General features: G+C 56.3%; 1 protein-coding gene across 1 annotated transcript in view; it reads left to right on the top strand.

The window, feature by feature from the left end:
• The first annotated feature begins 12,265 nt into the window (after nucleotides 1-12,265).
• Nucleotides 12,266-19,585, top strand: part of PKP1 (plakophilin 1) — a 48,380-nt gene continuing 41,060 nt past the window's right edge. The window contains exon 1 of the mRNA XM_010404519.3: nucleotides 12,266-12,645. Within this exon, the coding sequence (XP_010402821.1) occupies nucleotides 12,444-12,645 (202 nt within the window). The 5' untranslated portion in view covers nucleotides 12,266-12,443. The remainder of the gene's footprint in view (nucleotides 12,646-19,585) is intronic.

Raw genomic sequence — 19,585 nt, 5'->3', positions numbered from 1 at the left:
GCTCAGCTGCCATTTTTGCTGTATAAATGGACTTCTGAGGTTTCTCCTTGGTCTGTGCCCAACCCTGGCACTGGTGGAGGACTGGGGGTCTGCCCGGAGGGGGCAGAGGTATCCAAAAACTCAGAGAAAGGAACATGCTGAAATTGGAGCTGTCCAGCCTGGAGAAGGGAAGGCTCCGGGGAGAACCTCAGAGCCTCTTCCAGTGCCTAAAGGGGCTCCAGGAGATCTGGAGAGGGCCTTGGAACAAGGGATGGAGGGGCAGGACACAGGGAATGGGTTCCCACTGCCAGAGGGCAGGGTTAGATGGGATTTTGGGCAGGAATTGTTCCCTGTGAGGGTGGGGAGGCCCTGGCACAGGGTGCCCAGAGAAGCTGGGGCTGCCCCATCCCTGGAAATGTCCAAGGCCAGGTTGGATGGGGCCTGGAGCACCCTGGGCTAATGAAAGATGCCAGAGGGTAGAATGGGATGAGCTTTGAGGTCCCTTCCCACCCAAACCAGTCTGGGGTTCTATGAAATGAAACCTGAACAAAACCACTGTGATCAGCAAAGTGCTATTGCTTGCAGTGGCTCATGCTGGTTTCCCTCAGCCTTCCAGTGACTCGGGCTCCTCCTCGCCCTGGGCAGGCTCAGCCTCTGCAGCAGATGCAGATTTGCATCACAGACCCAGAGGCTCTGACCTGGGAATTCTGTTACCCTGCACATGACATTTCCTCTCATTTCCTCACCCCTGTGCAGGGAAGCTTCGCTCTGACCTGGCCCAAAGCTCCAGTCTGGGCAATTCCATTCCCTCCAGGAAGGCCTTGGAGTAGCTGGAGGTTCCAGATGTGGTGGCTTGTGCAGCTTTTTGTTTTCTGTGCCCACAGCTCTGCCTTTCTCCCCTCTTTGTCTGCCACCTGCCCTCTGTATGGTCCTTGTGATGGGATGGTGCCTCAGAGAATCTTGGAATCTCCTGACCTGGAAGGGACCCACAAGGATCATCCAGTCCAGCCCCTGGCCCTGCACAGACACCCCAACAATCCCACCCTGGGCATCCCTGGGAGCCTTGGCCAAACGCTCCTGGAGCTCTGGCAGCCTCGGGGCTGTGCCCATTCATTCCCTGGGGAGCCTGGGCAGTGCCCAGCACCCTCTGGGGGAAGAACCTTTCCCTGATCTCCAGCCTGACCCTCCCCTGACACAGCTCCAGCCCTTCTCTGGGTCCTGTCCCTGCTCACAGAGACCAGAGATCGGAGCTGCAGCCCCTGCTGAGGTTTGACCTCAGCTCTTTTTCTCCAGCTGAACAAACCAAGTGCCCTCAGTCACTCCTCACATGATTTCCCCTCCAGACCCTTCCCCATCTTCTCCTCCCCCTTTGCCTGGTGCTGCCCCTGCTGCTGTCACTGCTCAGGGAACCCCAGATTTCTCTGCTGTTGTTGTCCCCCAGAGCTCAGCCCCTTCGCTGGCTGCAGCAGCCACTTCCCCCCGTCTGCTGCAGGGGCTGAGGGGGTTCTGCTCCCCCAGGCTGGTCCTGCCTCTCCCCTGCCCACGCCCTGCTCCTCTGCCCTGGCGTGGCCTCTGCCCCCGCCCGCTGCTCGGGGAGCAGATGAAAGCCGAGCGTGGTGCCTAATTTATAACCAGCTTGGAACTCAGCTTTGGCAGGGCAGAGCACGCCAGGAGATGTGGCAATGCCCAGGGATTGCCACTGCTTATCAAAGGATGCTTGAAAGGCTCAGCAATGCAAGGGGAGGGCTGAGTTGCTTCATTCCAGCAGAGGATAAACTCCTCTATTACAGGGACACGTGTTTGGGAGAAGGAGCTGAGAGCTGGATTTTAGAACTTGTCCAGCCAGGAACTCTGGAGTCCAGCTGCTGGAGCCTTGTCCAGAGGGAGCCAGGCTGAGGAGAGGGCACCTGGCTCAGCAGGGCTGCACCACCTCCCTGTGCCACCTTCTGGAAAAGTGCCCAGAGAGCAGCTCATTGCCTTTAGCACAATCCCAAATGAGAGTCAGTCCCACGCCGATGGCCCTGGGACCTGTGGGCAGCAGGAATTGTGGCCAGCACTGACCTGCTGCTGCCTGGGCAGTGCCTGGCAGTGCCTGACCTGACTGTTCCTCCCTGCCCTGAGAGCTAAGCCCAGAGCCCTGGACATGTGTGAGGAGCCAGCAGGGACCACAGACCACAGGGCACAGCTGGCCACATCCAAACTGGTCACAGGGCAGCGTCCAGAGCTTCGCTGTCACCCCCTGTCTCTGCTGTGAGGTGCCACTCTCCTGGCTGCAGGCCCTCTGTGCTGCAGGGAATCTCTTGGTGCTTGAGGAAGTGCAGGATTTGAATGGTCCAGGGTGGGAGGGAAGCACAAAAGGTCTCTGGGTCCTTCCCCTGCCCCAGTGCAGGATACTGTGACCCCTCAAAAGGGGGGGGGGGGGGGTCTGTCTTCTCCTTGAAGGCTCCAGTGCAGCAGTTCCATGGGGCACTTGCCTCAAATCATCAATGGCTCCTTTTTTCTCCTTCAGACCCCCTTTTTCAGGGATAGGAAGAGTCCAGGAATTGTCCTCCCCAGGAACCACCCCCAGCAGCCAGGACAGGTGGGAGTTCAGGTGCAGCCTCCTGCCCACAGGGCAACACGGGCTGTGAAACCCCGGGAGCCTGTGGGACACCGCTGTTCCCTGTGGGAATGGCCAGGCACTGAGGGAAGGCGCTGTGGGGCCAGGCACTGAGGGAAGGAGCTGTGGGGCCAGGCACTGAGGGAAGGCGCTGTGGGGCCAGGCACTGAGGGACGGTGCTGTGGGGTCAGGCACTGAGGGACGGTGCTGTGGGGCCAGGCACTGAGAGAAGGCGCTGTGGGGCCAGGCACTGAGGGAAGGTGCTGTGGGGCCAGGCACTGAGGGAAGGTGCTGTGGGGCCAGGCACTGAGAGAAGGTGCTGTGGGGCCAGGCACTGAGGGAAGGTGCTGTGGGGCCAGGCACTGAGGGACGGTGCTGTGGGGTCAGGCACTGAGAGAAGGCGCTGTGGGGTCAGGCACTGAGGGACGGTGCTGTGGGGCCAGGCACTGAGGGACGGTGCTGTGGGGCCAGGCACTGAGGGAAGGTGCTGTGGTGCTGCCCAGGCCGTTCCAGCAGCTGCCTTGGGCTTTTGGGCTTTCTGGGGGCCTTGGAGAAAACTGCCCCACGCTCGATCCTCTGCGGGTGCTTCGAGCGTGTGATGTCCCTGTCCTGGTGTCCCTGTGCTGCAGGGAGGGTTCAGGGAGCAACTCCAGCCCAGCCCAGGCTCCTCCACCATCAGCTCCCTCTGCAGCTTTTTCTGAGCTGTTCCACCCAGCTCTCTCCAGGACAAAGCCTGGGGTTTGTGCTGTGAAAACCCACCTCACCTTCCCTCCAGTTATTTCTGACACAGGAAAAACCCCTCTGAGAACAATAATCATGTCACAGGCCACCACGAGGGTCTGAGAGCAGGATGCACGGACACAACCTGCTCTGAGGAGGGATGTCCCAAAGCAGGGGGGCTGGGAGCCCATCCATGGATGGATGGTGGATGTCCCAAGGACCCCAGAGCAGTCTCTGTGCCTCTTGATGAGATGGCTCTTCCAATGTTGCTGAGCAGGGCAGACCCTCAGCACACCCATGGGTGGGTGGAGGTCCCTTTGGCCAGCGTTTCCTTGTCCCAGCCACTGGGACAGGACTTCTCATCCTGGCCAATGTTGAAAAAGTGTCCCAGTTGAAAATTTGTCCTCTTTGCCTTCCCACAGCTGGGGCAAATGCTTTGGATGCCGTGTGCTGTGCCAAAAACAAGAAGTTTCTCTTCCCAAGGAGGTTCCCTCCTCCCAAAGCTGCTGCTTTCCTCTCCTGTTCAGTTCCCCACAAGGGCAGGAAATTCCCAGGACATGAGGCCTCAAGTGGAATATGGAGTAGAAGTGTCTGGAAAACTTGTGTTAAACCCCTTTTCTGCCCAGAAGACTCTAAATTTTATTGTATTTTGTCGAATCAACTTAAATCATTCAGAATAGCTGCTACTCAGTCACTCCTGAAACCTCCCTGGTTCTCCAGAGCAAACATTGGACAAATGTCAGCCTGGTGTGGTTACAGGAGGAGCATGAGGCACTTTGATCTACAGAAGCAATGCAAGATTTCCTTTTCAGCCATCCCTAAGCAGCAGAGCAGTCCCTAAGGAGGTGATTTCAATGGAATTACCTGTGTATTCCACCCTCAGCAGCTGCAGTGTCTGTAAAGCACAGAGAAATTGCTCCTCGGTGCCACAGAGGGGGTGAAGCTCCTCTGCAGCCTTGGCAGCTTCCACTGCCCAGCAGGAGCCTCAAGTTTTCAGAAATGGCAAAAAAACCACAATAAGCCCCGAACCAGCTGTGTTTTGCTGTCAGATCCCTCAATGCCCCCCTCTCACAGGGAGGTTTGCAGTCCTCTGGATGTTGTGAGTTTGGAGTTTAAAATGGCTCTACTTGGCCAATTTTGGTTGTACGATGTTCACTCCTGGTCTGTGCACAGAAACTCTCTCTAAGTCCATGGAGTTGTTGGTTAATTTGCTTAAACCTCCATTTTTCCCTTCTCAGGAGAGACCTTTGGTGCCAGGGGAAACCAAACCCAGGGCTGAGGGAGGAGGTGACGCCAGCCTGGAGATGCAGAGGTTCCCCAAAAGTTCCCCAGAGACTCCCCAGAGGTTTCCTCGTCCCTCTGGGGAAGGCCCAGAGCCTTTCAGGGTGCTCTGGAAAAGGACAAGTGACTCTGCAAGAGGGACAATTCCATCTGTCCATAAGGAAAAAGCCTTTCCCATCGGAGCTGTGCAGCCTTAGGATGGGATCTTCTCAGAACTCACCAGGGCAAGGACTGGAGTCACTTGAGCTGGCCTTGCACTGAGCCCTGCTTTGAACACAACCTGGGGCTCAGGACCTCCTGGAGCCCTTCCGACCAGGACCTTTCCTGATTTCCCTGACCTGAAGGGCACTGGCAGTTCCCACATGTGGAGCTCCTTGCATCCTGCAGGAGACACAAAAGAGGGAGATGTCCCCTGGCAGTGACAATTCTTCCTTGGCTTTGGCTGCCTGGAAGCTGCTTTCCCTGCCCCAGGACAAGGCTGGGTGGGACATTCCTGCACAGATGACTTGGAACGGCTTCTCCATTCCAAGAGATGTGTGGCAGGAGGGCAGGGATGTGCTCCTGGAGCGTGAGCCTCCTCTTGTTCTCCTTGGCTTTGTGCCATGGTCAAACATCCTGCCTGAGGAGCAAATGCCTTTTCTGCTTCTGACTCCACTTTGGATTTGCCAGCGAGTGCCACCAGCTCCCTTTGCAGTGCTTGGGGCTGCTGGGATGTGGAGCAGGAGCTCAGCCAAGCACCTGGGAGGTAGAATCGATCCCTAAAGCGAGGCCAAGGGGAGGTCACACCTGCCCTGCCCCGAGCCCCTCCGGCCGCGGGTCGGAGCCCGGTCAGGCTGTCCCAGCCTGGGGTGTCCATGCTCACTCCCTGGGATGTGCAGCCACAGGGAGAGGGGCTGCCCTGGCAATGCTCATCTTCCCACAGCACCCCCACCTCCCCTCACACCCAGAGACAGGACTGCAGGAGCTCAGCCTGGTGCTTCAGCACATTTCCAGTCCAGAAGGGATTTTGCAAGGACAGACCTGGCAAAAGGGACTTGGACAATCAGCACCAACTGTGCAGGAATGACGTGGATGCTTGAAGATCCCCTTGGATGTCAGGCAAGCTCCTTGCTCATCTCTAGCACTGTTCCCTGATGATGGTTCAGGTGCCAGGTCATAAATTCTCTTGGAAAATCTGTGTTTCCCTGTTCAGTCTGAAGGTGAACATGTGGATACTTGTCCACCTTGCAAAGCCAATCCAGGATGGACTGTTCCTGGAAAGCAGGAAGGAAACAGAGAACCTCTGCAGGCCATGCTGATTGGCCTCAAATGTGATCTCTAATCCCTGGTGTTGGGTTTCAGTGTTAAAATAAAAGATACCCTTCAGAAATCGTGTCAGTAGCATCACTTGCATAAACCTATGGAGTGGTTCAGAGTAGTTTTTATTTAACAGGGTTTCAATGGTTATTTAGAAAACAGAATGAGCTTCCAGGTTTTCCTGTTCATCCTTTCCTGCTGGGATTGTTATCACCAAAGTCCTTCCCTGCAGCCCTCAGTGGGTGCCAAGGGAGTAAATACAACCAGGGAGAAGCAGCTCTGTCCCACACTTGGCATCCAGTGCTGTCTTCATCCCCCCCTCCTTGGGTTTGCTCCTGGCACCACAGGAGCCCTGGGCCTCTGGAGTGGAGTGGGGTGGAGAATGAGCCCCATGGGTCAGCCCTGCTCTGTGTGTCCCACCCACTGAGTGTCCCCAGAGTGGTGCTGCCACAGCCCTTGGCATCCAGAGCCTTCCCTGGTGGAAGTCTGGTGCTGCTCAGTTGGTCCTGGGAGTACCTTGGGAATCTATCTGTGCTCTCTTCTCAACCATCTTCTCTTCTGCTCCTTTTCCCAGGGCTCCTCATGGCAGCAGAGGCTCTCAGGGATTGCAGTGGGATGCCACAGGATGCACGTAGGGGGAGGAAGGTCCCCATCAGCGTAGCCTGGTGTATCCCACCCCAGGGAGGGACAGGTGCTGTGCAGGAATCGGAGCATTCCCAGGGCAGACAGCAAGGAGGATGGAGAGGCAAAATCCTGGAGCAGCTGCTTTTCCAGAGGAGGGGATGACCATGGATTCAGTGTGACTCGTCTCCCATGGCACGTCCCGGTGGGCAGCAGTGCCGGGCAGTGCTGATGCCAGGACACGGCAGGCATGGGGTCAGCCCGACATTTTCATCTGGAAAGGACTCACCTGTGTCAGCAGTGGCAGAAAAATCCTCCTGGATTCAGGAGGGCAGGAGACCAGGCCTGGAGATGGCATCGCTGCAAAGCTGTGATCCCAATGCTCTGCTCCTCCCCGTGACAGGACAAACATGGCAGTGTCACTTGGCAGCCTGTTGTGGGGACACAACCCTGCTGAGGGGCTGGCACGTCCCCACGGGCAGCCACGAGACCCCAGCCCTGAGGGGGGCCAGCATAGGGCATGTGTCTGAGCCAGGTGCTCAGAGCAGCCTCCCAGCAGGGCCCACTGTCAAGGGAAGGCTCTTGCAGCAATCCCAGCCCCAAGCACAGGCTGCACCCCCGGCTGTGCCACGAGCACACCGAGTTCCTCCTTGCACCCATGCCCTCCCACATGTCCTCTCTGAGGATGTCACACCCTGCCACGGAGGTGTCACTGGCACCAAGGAAGTCCCTGGGACAGGCCAGCTCCAGGGATCCTGGGCTGGGCTCTCTGTGCAGTGTCCTGGGGCTCAATCTGGGTCTTTGTTCCCAGACTCAAATTCCACCTCAGGCTTTGCCCTTGGGCTGCTGGGCCAGGTCTGTAGCAAGGAGGGGCTTTGCCAGCAGGGTCCCCAGGCCAGTCTGGGTGTGCAGCATCTCCTCCCGGGGCAGCTCCTTCCCAGAGCTGGGACAGGAGACAGAGCAGGGGCAGCTGCCCCTGACCTGTGCACAGCCCAGGCAGAGAGGACTGGGAAGAGATGGGAGAGAGCAGCAGCTCCTTGGCCTGTTCTGGAGAGGCTCCTCAAGTGAGATGGGGACACAAGGAGATGAAAACTGGGTGGGTTGGCCTTGTCCTGGAGGGGAAGCAGAGATCCTTCCTGCTCCATCACCATCCCCACCTCCCAGGGCACCTCCCTGGGGCCTGCCCTTCCCTGGCAGCTGCATGGCCACTCCTGGTGCCTGTTTCCAGAGTGACCTGCTGACCATGTTCCTTTTTCCCTGCTGACCACATCCTTTTTTATTGCCTGCTGACCACATCCCTTTTTCCCTGCTGTCAGGCCTGCACAGCCCTTGGCGCTTTCAGCAGTTCAGAGTTGTGATGTTGTTGCTCATCAGAGGTGGGACCTGTTTGTCAGGGGATGTCCTAGCATAGGGAGGGGCAGAGGGGACAATCTGTGTCCTCAGCTGTGACAGTGCTGAGTCTGGAGCTGCTGTCAGGCCCTTTCACCACTGAGCTCTAAGGATGCTCTCCAACCCAGAGCCACCCTGTCCTGCCTGGTGTCCCCCTGTCCCCTACAGTTGCCACCAAAAGGGGCAGCAAAGGCAGGGAACCAGGAATGTGAGCCCATGGAGGTCCAGCTGACAAGGGCAAGGGCTTGGCCTGCCCTTCAGCCCCAAGGTGGTCAGGACTGGAAAACAGGAAACAAAGGAAAGGCTAGGAGAGCTGGGTTTGCTCAAATTGGAGAAGGGAAAGTTTGGAGAGATCTTACAGCTCTCTGCAGCCAAGTAACAGAGTTGACAGAGAAGATGGACAAGAGGCCATGGAGATACCCCAAGGGCTGAAGCCCCTCTGGTCTGGAGCCAGGCTGGGAGAGATGGGGATGTAGACCTGAAGAAGAGGAGGCTCCACCTCAGAGCTCCTTCCAGTGCCTAAAGGGGCCCCAAGAGAGCTGGAGAGGGACAGGGGACAAGGGCCTGGAGGGACAGGACCATTCCCAAGGGGGAATGGCTTCCCACTGCCAGAGGGCAATGTTAGATGGGATTTTGGGAAGGAATTGTTCCTGGGCACAGGGTGCCCAGAGATGCTGTGGCTGCCCCATCCCTGGGAGTGTCCAAGGCCAGGCTGGACTGGGCTTGGAGCAGCCTGGGATAGTGGAAGGGGGTGGAACAGGATGAGCTTTGAGGTCCCTTCCAAGACAATCAATCCATTCTGGGATTCTCTGATGATGGAGTCACACCTTCCAAGGTGCATGGGGAGAGGAGAGACAACTGGAACAAGCTGGGACATGGGAAATTCCTTTTCGATACCTGAAAAGCAATTCACCATGAGGACAGTCAAATACTGGGAGAGAGGCCTGAGAGGCTGTGGAATGTCCATCAAACCTCCCCAGGACAAGGTCTGGAGCAACTGGGCCCTAACTTGGTTCAGCCCTGTGCTGGGCAGAGGGGCAGCCCCTTCCTAACTCACTCATTCCATGTTTCTGTCAGGGAACACCCCAGTGATGTTCCTGGGTCTTTTATCTCCCCTGCACAGCCCAGGCTTTCAGCTGGCCAGATGGAGCTGCTCTGCCTGAGGCATCCTTCTGTTTTGGGAAGAAATCAAGGATTTCCTTACTTTCCAAGCTCCCATGCACACTGGGAGATCTCTGGGGCTGGAGAAGTGTCCCTGCTTTGCCAGGGGCCAGCCCATGACCTGCCTGGCACTGTTGCCTTCTTGTCCTCCCACAGCACCACCCCAAAAACCTCTCAGTGCCACACGTGTGCAAGGAGTGGAGGGGAGGTTTTGCTCAAGAACAACCTGGCCACAAGTCTCAGCAGGCTTCTGCCTGGCTTTCCTCACCATGGCAGCTCTCTGTTCCCTTCCAGCTGGATCCTGTTACTCTGTTGGATCTGAGCTCTCCATCTGCCCCCTTCCTGTGGTGCTTTCTGGTCCCACAAAAGAGACACTTTCAAGGCAGGCAGAGTGAAACCAAGGTGTGCAAATCTGAAGGGCAGGTTTCCTCCTGGAGAAACCTTGCCAGGCTCTGTTAAGTCTCAGCTGTGCTGGGGCGAGGATGAATCACTGCTCAGAAAATGGCATTATCCTGGGAAATACAAGAAATTCCCAGCATCCGCACCTCTGCCCCTCCTGGCGACCACCTGCCCGGAGGAAGGATCAACCCTCAGTGCTGAAATAGGCCCCAAGAGCTGGACTTCCTGACAGCAGGGCTGGGGGCAGTCATTCCCCCCAGCAGAATTCGAGCGCTCCGCAGACACTTCAGCTCAGGAGCGCCCGACAAGTTTGAACAGGGAACCTGCGCCTCTCTGGGAGCAGCATTGGGCCAGCGAGCGCTTTGATTGCGATCAGGCAGCTGGCAGGAATCCCAGGAACTCGCACAAAAATGCTTTGAAGAGCCCAGATGCACAGGGCGTGTCCCGGAGTGGGTGCGGAGCGTGAGTCACAGCCTCGCCAGCGCTGCTGGCCGCGCTCGGGCAGCGCCGCGACCCCCGAGCCCCCAGAGCACCGCCCGCGTCCCGATGGCACCGCTTCCATCGAGCCTCCCATCTCTGCCCATCGCACCCCGAGTGCGGCACGGGGGGTGCGTCCCTGTCAGCCTTGCCCGCTCTGCCCGTGAGCTCCAGACACAAAGGCAGACAGGGAATTCGCTCGGGGCGCTGCTGGATGAAAGCTCTGCTGCTGCTGCTGCTGCTGCGCCGGGTCTGCGCTGGGCTGGCTGGGCTGATGTTCCCCGTGCCCCGCTCAGAGACACCCCCAGCCCGACACCAGAACCGCAGTTTGCACAGGACTGCAATAAAAGCCTTTGTTTGGGCACCTTTTGCTCTTCCAGATGCGGGTTTGGAATCTGTTGAAGAATCCTGGGAGATTCCCTCCCTTGGGCTAAACCGTGCGAACTCGCCCCAAGAAACCATTGTTTCCTGAAAGCCTCCCTAAGCTCCCTGTCCGCAGCTCCGCAGCCCAGCTCAGCATTTTGGGCGAGTTATGAAACAGGGAGATGCCAGAGCGCAGTGACGGGATGCGATAAACACGCGGCTCTCCCTCGCGGGGACAGGGACAGGGCTGTTCCTCGCCCCGGGCCAAGTGACATTACAGGTTTGCGAGAGCTGGCACTTTGTTGTGCAGGAGCCACCTGACGCTGACAGCCTGTCATTGATTTGCGAAAACACCGCTTGGCATCGATATCGAGCTTTCAGGAGAAACAAGTGGGGCAGAGGAAAACAACAGCTGGGCTTGGCTGCGCTGCTCCTGCCCGCACCGGGAGAGCACGGCCTGATCCCCACCTCGTGAAACGCTCAGGAGCAGCGGGAAAGGAGGGCACCCACTCGCTCCATCCACTCCATCCCACTGGGTAGCACCCACCCGGCCCTGGGCAGCACCCACCCTCCTCCAGGCTGGCCTTGCCTGGACATGGTCTAAAAGTCCTGCCTGGTTGGGTGATGGAGCAGAGTAAAGCCTCACCTTGGTGAGGTGTCAAGGTGGGGAGAGGGGACCAAAGGCAAATAAATACCCTCCAGTTGCTCTACTGTGTCTTACTGACAAAACCTGGCTTTCTACTCCTGGGTTTCATGGGAGGAGCATCCTGGAGCATGGAAAAGGACAGTGCCAAAGCTTATCTTTCCCAGGACCCTGCTCTGTGCTTTCTGATGCTGCTCTTGTTCCTATAAAACATGAAATGGGGACACAAATCACCAGGGAAACACAAAACCTGATGGATGGGAGTGAAATAAAGCACCAGGCCTGAAGGCAGCCAGACCCTGGACACTGCTGATGCCCACTGGAGAGAAACTCCACACGTCCTTTCTTCCACAGCTGATCCATCTGGCAGCACGAAGGGCTCTGCTCCTCTGGCTGAGTGTTGGCACAAACACCCAGCTCCTGGTCCTGGGACACTCAGGAAGCCTCTGCCCTGGGCATCTTCCCCTCGGCCACCCTCCTGATGGGGACTGTTCCTCTTCTCCTGTATCAGCCTCTTGTGGCTTGGCAGGAGCTTTGTCAGCACTTGCTGTGACCTGAAACTGGTCACACCAGCAGCGAGGTGCTCAGTTCTCTGCAGACGAGTTGCTGCAGTGTGGCTTGGCAGAGGGAGAGCTCTCTGCTCGCAGTCATAGCCTGGCGTGTCATTTCTTGCACAGCCATTTTATCTCCTACTCTTGCTAAATGTCCTCTTTTCCTCCCTGCTACCCCAAGCTGCATGCAAAGATTGCCCCGATTGTGCCCCAATTTCTTCATAGGCCCGTCCCTCAGACGAGTGGGACACCCTTTAGGGAGAGGTCCTTGACTCTCCAGGGCACTTCATCAGGATCCTCCCTGACCCCTAGAGCCGGTGTTCTGCAGGAATCCTGCATTCCTGGGCTCAGAGGGGTGGATTTGCAACCTGTGCAGGTAGAGCTGGGATCTGGAATGGGTGCTGTGGGCAGTGTTGCTCCTACAGGCAGGGCCACCTCTTGCCACTGTGACACGGGGTTGGTGCAGTTTGGACTGAGGGAAAGACTGGAACCCAAGAGGAGCCGTGTGGGAGATGCCCCAGCCCCCCGGCAGCCGGGGAGCACCGTTTCCTACCCAGACCCACTGAGCCTCACCCCGGACCCTGCGCAGGGACCACGTCCGTGCCCAGCCCTCGAGCCCCCACCTCGCCCACTCCCCACTGGCCCCTCCACGTGCCGCGGGCCCCGCGGGGCTGGGCAGGGGCTGGGGGAGGTCCGGGAGCTGCCCCGCAGCGGCGCGGGGGTGCCGGGGCTGGCGGGGAGCGCGTGGGTGTGTGCGGGCAGGGCTGTATATCCAGTCTGGCAGAGGGTGTGACTGCTCACACGCCGGGGAGCCGAGCTGCGAGCAGCAGCCCTGAGACACCCTGGGCCAGGGGACGTATGGCAAGGAGGGGTTTGGGGGACTAAGCCCAGCACAGACGGTGTTTGGCGGCCTCGTGTTGTCCGTGTGAGTGACGTGCAGCCCCTGTGCCCGCGCTCTCCAGCCATGCTCCACTCCCCGCTGAAAACCGCGCTGGCCTACGAGTGCTTCCAGGACCAGGCCAGCTCCACGCTGGCCCTGCCCTCGGACCACAAGCTGAAAACCAAGGGCACGGGGAAGCAGCGGGTCCAGGAGCAGGTGATGATGACGGTCAAGAGGCAGAAGCAAAAGTCGTCAGTGTCATCAAGCGTGGGCCACTCCAACCGAGGTAAAGTCCCACGGCGAGAGGGGCCCTCTGGGACAGGGTTGGTGCTCTGGGGTGCTGTGGTGGGGTTTGTGGGGAGGGGACAGACCACTTTGCTTCTCTTCTGGGTCACCTCAGGCAGGCGGTGCCAAAATCTCTTGCACTGGATGGAAGGGTTTAGGACAGGACACAGAGCTGGATGCATCAACTCCTTCCTGGCTGGAGCTGATCGCTGGGAGTGCTGCTCTGCTCCACATCCCTGAGGCACTTGGACATTTCAGTGTGGTGCGATAACCAATTTTTCCCTGGCTCTAAAGCTGGAGTAGCTGTCTGGTTTTGCAGATCCTTCCTCTGCAAGTGCCCCCATGGCTGGAATTCCCCAGCACCCCCTCCCGTGCATGGGCAAAGCTGGCAGTGCTCCTCCTCCACCCTGCCATGGGCTGGAGCTGGGGCTTTGCTGCCTCCTGAGCGGTGGGCAGCTGCAGAGGAGGAGGCTGTGCCCGCACACAGGACACAGACCTCGGCTCGGGACTTGCCTCTGGAATCCCAGCGCATCTCCCATTTGCAGGCTGAGAAGTGTGGAGTCTCTGGGAGCCTGGTGGGAGTGGTAGGAAGGAGATGAGTTGGGAGAAGTGTCCCTGGTGTTGGTTGGTGGGGGTGTTTCACAGCCCCCTCCACTTTGCCACTGTTGGGGTGCATGCGGCCGTTCCACCTCTGTGCACTGAGTCTGTGCCACGGAAAGGAGCAATCAGCTGAGCCCTGCAGCCTGGTGTCCCGCTGGAACCCCTTTCTCTTTGGATCAAGGCTTGGCAAATGGTTGTCTCTGCCATCCTTGTGTCTGGAGAAATCTGGGCTGGAGGTAAAGCCCAACTTTCCCCAGCTGGAATCTGCAAACCCAGAGGGTTGTGACAACCTCTGCGCAAAACGTCCTGGCTCTTGGAGGTTTCTGCAGCAGCCACAGACCTCTGGCCTGGCTGAGTCCACCAGGGAGAGGAAATCCCGAGGCTGTGGGGGTCATGGGGGTGCTGGATCTGGGACTGAGCATTCAGAAGAGTCTGGAGTGAGCAGCGTGGAGAGGGGTGCTGGGTGAGCTGGGCCAGGCTCTGATACCTCCTCCAGGAGCTGTGCCTTGTCCAGCAGCTCTTCAAGCTGGATTGTGAAGCTGAATCCTGTGCTGGTGAGGTGCCATGGTCCAGGGACGTGTTTGGGACTGGATTACCAAGAGGAGCTGGGTGGCTGTAGGCTGCTGGGGGAAGTGTGGAGGTGGTGCCTCCACGGGAGCCATCCCTGCTCTGGGAATTGCAGTTGCTGGAACAGAGAGAGTGGAGCAGCTCCACAGCAAGGGCAGGGGGGCTCTGCCAGGAACAAATCCCTGCTTCCTCTGGTTTTGTGGACACAGACTCCAACGGGTGAGGGGGGACTGGGGCAGGGAGAGCTTTCCTCTGCCACCAAAGTGGAAGATGGGGATCTCCTCCCACCTCTGGAGGGTTTGTTGCTTAAGGTGTCACAGTACCAGACCTAACAAAATAAAATACACAGCAGGATGAGCTGAGGGGCTCTGGACGGAGAGGGAAGCGGGCAGAGGGATCCATACGCAGGAAGGAAGGGAGGCAGAGGGGGATTATCCTGCTTGGAGAGGAGCCCAGGCGAAACCTGGGGAAAGGGAAAAGGGAAAAAAAAAAAGGCACATTCCCAAACTGCCTGTTTCTGCTCAGCAAGCTAAACCCCTCCTCCAGACACTTTGGGGAATGTCTGGGAATGGGAATTGCGTGGAGATGTGCAGCTCTGGTTTCTGTGTCCCAGGGAAGCTGAGTCACATCCCACTCCCAGGAGTTGCCTCCAAGCACAGGGCCCAGGGCCCCCCTCCCCCAGTTCCCACTGGGGGGTGATTGGCCTGGGCTGATTCATCCCAGTGCATTCCTGGATGGAATCCCAGGAGGGTGAGAAGTTGCTGTTTGTTCCCAGGGTTGTCTCCTGCTTGGTGTTGGAGAGAGTCAGGCTCAGCTTTCAGGTGTTGGGTTTTACTGCTCTTGCCCAAAGATCAGCTGGGCAGCCCCGATGAGAAAAATTAGTTCTTCCTACAGAGAGGCTGTGTGGATTCTGCTTGTCCAAACCCTCCTCCAGCTTGAGCTCCCTGCATTCCCTGGGATTTCTCAGGATGCTCCTCAGAGGCAGCACAAGCTGGGGAATTCCCAAAGCCCCCTGACAAGTGCCTGAGTGCTTCGTTCCCTCTGCTCCCAGACAGTCCCACAGTGGGGCTGGGCAGGGGTTGGGCCGGGTCCAGGTTTATTGCTGTGTTTGGAGCTGTGGTTTGAGCTGGAGCTGGAGCAGGGCCCAGAGCTTCCCCCAGCTGCAGAAACCATGTCCTAGTGTGTGTAGGATGGGGAACATGGACACGGAGCCCTCATGCACACAGCAGGGTGGGGGTGTTGTATCCCATCACTGGAGTTCCTTTAGGGGCTTGGCACACACTCCCTCAGTGTCCCAGGGATTGATGGAGCCATAAATGACTGGTGATTTGGAGTCCAGCAGGTCAAGGTGTTGTGGCCACTTTGGAGATCTGGTGTCCCCCAGGGCAAGGTGGCCAATCTGGGCCCAAACTGGTGTGCACTGGGCTGGGACAGTGAGCAGAAACCTGCTGCCAGCACAATACTCCTGCACCCAGTGCAGCCTTGGCTCAGCACAGCAGCTTCAGCTGCTGCCAAGGGTGACTGGAGTCTGGCATCTGTGGGGTCTGTGGGGTCTGTGGGGTCTGTCCTCCTTGGGGGTTGGGTCTGTGGGCTCTGCTGCTGGGCTTATCTGTCCTTTTCCCCACGGCAATACCAAACTAGATGCCTCCCCCTGAATTTGTGAGTAATGCAAATTTCCAGGGAAAATTAATTTCAGTGGCATGGCAGAGGAAAAGGCCAGGCCAGGCTGAACCAGCTCCTCATAGCCAACAGCTCTGCTCTGCAAAGTCCTCTGGCTAAAGGAAAGTTCTGCCAGTGATTTGTCACTGAGGAGACACATCCAAGGAGTGTCAGATCCAACTGTCCTATGGCTGAGCTGGGATTGAGAAGCTTCTGTGCTGGCTGTGGCTAAGAGGAGAGAAATTGCACCAAGCTCTGGTGGGATCCCACCTGGCTTTGGTGGGGATCAGGACTCTGATGTGAAAGGAAGAGGAGATTTGGGGGATGAAAAATCTTTTGAAGACTTCTGTAACTTCCCCCAGCATGAGATAATTCAGTGAAAGGTTCCACTCTTCCACAAACCTCAGATTATTGGGATACAAAAAAATCCCCAAGCCCATTAGCTCATAGGCTGGAAGGCAGAACTGGAGTTTTGTCATTCCTGCAGGAATCTCAGTGTCTGGGATTTCACTGATACGTCTCTCCTAGAAGGCACCCAGGCTTTGCTTTGTGCCTCCCACAGGCCTCTGCTCTCCCTGTGTTTTTCCTATGTTTAATCATCCTTATTGTTTAAAGCCGTGCATAGTTTATGATTTAACTTGCCAAGCCTGCACTGCAGGTGCCTGGTTCTTGTCTTGCCTTTCCCTGCCACAGATTAATATTTATTAACAGGCATCCTTTTCCACAATCTCCACGTTGGCTCTGTGTGTCTGGCTGGCTTTGGGAAAATGGCGCTTTGAAGCCAGCTCTCCTCCTGCCATCAGTGCCAGCTCCAACAGAGGAGAATTGCCTTTGAGGAAAGGAAATAACTCATCAAGAACAGCTACACTGGGTTCGGTGGCAGCCTCAGTTTGCTCTGCAATGATGGATAACAGGGATGGAGAAGGGGATGAGGGCAGTGGGAGCAGCGTAGGGGGCTCACAGAGATGCACTGCAAGGTCTGGCACTTCTTATCTGCTGTAATTGGATTTTACCCTCATGATTTGTCCCACTGAAGAGAAAAGAGATTTTAAAGTGTCTAAGTTTTAAAGGAGATGCCATGGGGGAATGATAATTTGGGGAGGGGGGAATCTGAGCAGCCTTCAGGGGTGTTCTCTGCCCACAGGGTCACTGAGAGGCTGCACCTCCTCTGTGGGGTTCTACCACATTTTTCTGGCTCTTTCCCAGCTGTTGAAGGTCCTCTGTCATGAGAAAAAGCTGAGGGAGCTGGGGAGGCTCAGCCTGGAGCAAAGGAGGCTCACGGGGGACCTTGTGGCTCTGCACAAGTCCCTGACAGGAGGGGGCAGCCAGGGGGGGTCGGGCTCTGCTGCCAGGGAACAGGGACAGGAGGAGAGGGAGCGGCCTCAGGCTGGGCCAGGGGAGGTTCAGGTTGGATATTGGGGAAAATTACTTCATGGAAAGGGTGGTCAGGCCCTGGCACAGCCACCCAGGGCAGTGGTGGAGTCACCATCCCTGGGAGTGTTCAAAAGATGTGTGGATGTGGCACCTCGGGCATGGGTTAGTGGTGAACATGGCAGTGCTGGGGGAATGGTTGGACTCTTTGATCTCAGAGGGCTTTTCCAACCTCACTGACTCTGTGATTCCATGGTTCTGTGTTATCTGCTCTGAGTGCAGTGGTTTGAATTGGCTCTGTGCTTGCCCAAGTGCACGTGGGCCCTTCGGGGACCTAAACAGCTGCTTGGGTGACAGCAACTGGGACACAGCCATGGGGACATAGCCAGAAAAAAGCACGAGAGCGGCGTCTCCCACTAAGAGCATTTCCACCCTGGCCCAAATGGTTTTTTGAGATTTTCTGGGTTTATCCCGAATTCCAAGGACCTGTGACCAGGTTGTGTGGTCTTTACTCTTGAGGTGTTTGAAAAGAAGGATCTCCTTTCTGTCCCTGAGGGCTGGGGATACAGCTCCCAGCTGGCTGTCAAGATGAACCAGGCAGAGAAGTGTCCAAACCTGTACAAATAAAGATCAGGTTTTCTTCAGCCACCTCCACCAGAAAGTCCCCAGGTTCTTCCTGGCCTCAAGACTGAGCTCTCCAAGCAATAAATCCCAGTTGTGTGGTGGCAGGAGAAGCATCTTCTCCAACCAGCAGGGCGACTTCAAAATGCCTTGAACATTTGAGGTTCTGTGTAATTATGTGTTTATAAGCTCTTGTGTACAAGTTCTGGGAGGTGAAGGCAACCCTTCCACAGCTGGAGAACATAAACTTGAACCAACTGCCTAATCCCCTGAATTTGGCCACTTAGCGGTGAATTTATCGAAGAAAATTACAGATGTACCTAAACTGGCGTATTTTGGGTGTCTCTTTGCTCTAACCCCAAAGTGTGGAGTGCATGGCAGGAACAGATCCTGAAAGGAAAAGTGTGGTCCCCGGGCAGGACTGGTGAGAGGGACCTGTGAGTCAGCCACAGAACCCCTTTTTACAGCTGCTCACCCAGGAAAATGCTCCAGGTGCTCCCACCTGCAGTTACAGGATGTTTACAGAGAACAAGAGGCTGATTCGAAGAAGGAATTCCCAGGAAATTACCATGGAATGGCTTTACCTTCGTGCTCAGATATATGGTTATCAGATAACTCTGTGTCCTGGGGAATCACCTGGCCCAAACTCGCCACTTCCAGCACTGCCTTGCTGCTGCTGAGGCCCAGCACTGATGTGGAGCTGAAGGGAGGCACCAGGGTGGAGAGGGAGCACAGGGTGAAGGACATGGCTGAATCTCCTGTTGCATTTCCATGGCCACTTCCTTGCCTTATCAGCAAGTTCTGTGCAACTTTATGTGCATGAGGCACTCGGGGCTGGGGAGATCAGGATGAGGAGCAGTGCCCCCCGAGTCTCCAGACTACGGAGAAGGAGCTCCTGTGGTTTCCTGCACAGGTGCAGGGCTGGGAGCTGGCCTGGCTGTTGCCTCTTCTCCATCCAGAGATGATCACCAGGTGCAGTCCCACTCCTCTCCCGCTGACAATAGAAAGCAAATCTCATTATTTACACCACATCCACGGGAATCATCTTCCTGAGAAAATGCAAGAATTTTTAGCCACAAACCAAATCACCATAACAGGTTCTGGGTGCCTCAGGCAGGGCAATAAATTAGGTTTATTCCAAGGATCAGTGGCTGGAGGAGACCTGAGTGGCTCCGGGGCCTTTGTGGTCGAGCTTATCCAGTTTATCTCAGAGATGAGTCTTATCAAACAATCACAGAGATTAGGATATTTCTGACATTACCCACCAGTTTAGGTGCATAAGTTAGGACAGGTAAGTCCTGATTTTGTACTTTGTTAGACATTCAGAGCATCCCCTGGAAGTTAATTGGGGTGTAGGGTTTGCACTTCCTCATAACGGGACCTGGGATGCCACAATTATTGAGCACTTCTGAAAATGAAACTGGAATCACCCTCAACTCCTTTGGACCATCCAAAGGGGGTTAAGGGAATTCCACTGTGGAAAGAGAATGATTCACTCCATTTGTCTTGTAGTGATGAACGTGGCATTGAGTAAAATACTTTTAGGAGGGATCCAAATGTTGCAGTGCCAGAGACTGCGGGGAGAGCTCTTGGAAGGGCTGGGATAGGTAAATCCAAACTGTGGTTAAAGCACTGAGAAATAGGAAAAATGGCTGATGGGTTCCTCCTGATCCAAGATATTTGCATCTTTAAAAAACATACCTGAGAGCCAGTCTCACTTATTCCTCCAGCATCCCCAAAATAATGATGGAGATCAATACATTTTCAGGAAAAGAAAGTATAGACACACGAAGTGATCTTTTAGAGACAAGATCAGAATTCAAAGAGTGCGATGAGGTTTTGTGGAGTTTGACTGGTTTAGATCCCCAGGTGTTAAATAGACTGGATCGTCCTTTGTCCGTGGTGGTTGTCAGTGACTGTTGATTGAGTTTAGCAAGCCTTGCTCAGGCTGCTCGTGCTGATGGGATTGGTGGGATTCAGTCATGGAGTGGACTGGTGAAAGGGCTGGGGTGGGTTCTGCCTTCAGAGAGGGAAATTCTATTTACTGCAAGTCTTCCATGGCCAGACATTCTGGGACATGCAGCACAAAATACCCTCAGGTTCTTTGGTACAACAGTGAGGAG

Source organism: Corvus cornix, chromosome 26 (genome assembly GCF_000738735.6).
Source record: "Corvus cornix cornix isolate S_Up_H32 chromosome 26, ASM73873v5, whole genome shotgun sequence".
In the NCBI taxonomy this organism is placed as follows: domain Eukaryota; kingdom Metazoa; phylum Chordata; class Aves; order Passeriformes; family Corvidae; genus Corvus; species Corvus cornix.
The sequence above is the reverse complement of the archived record's forward strand: the minus strand, read 5'-3'. Positions and strand labels throughout refer to the sequence as shown.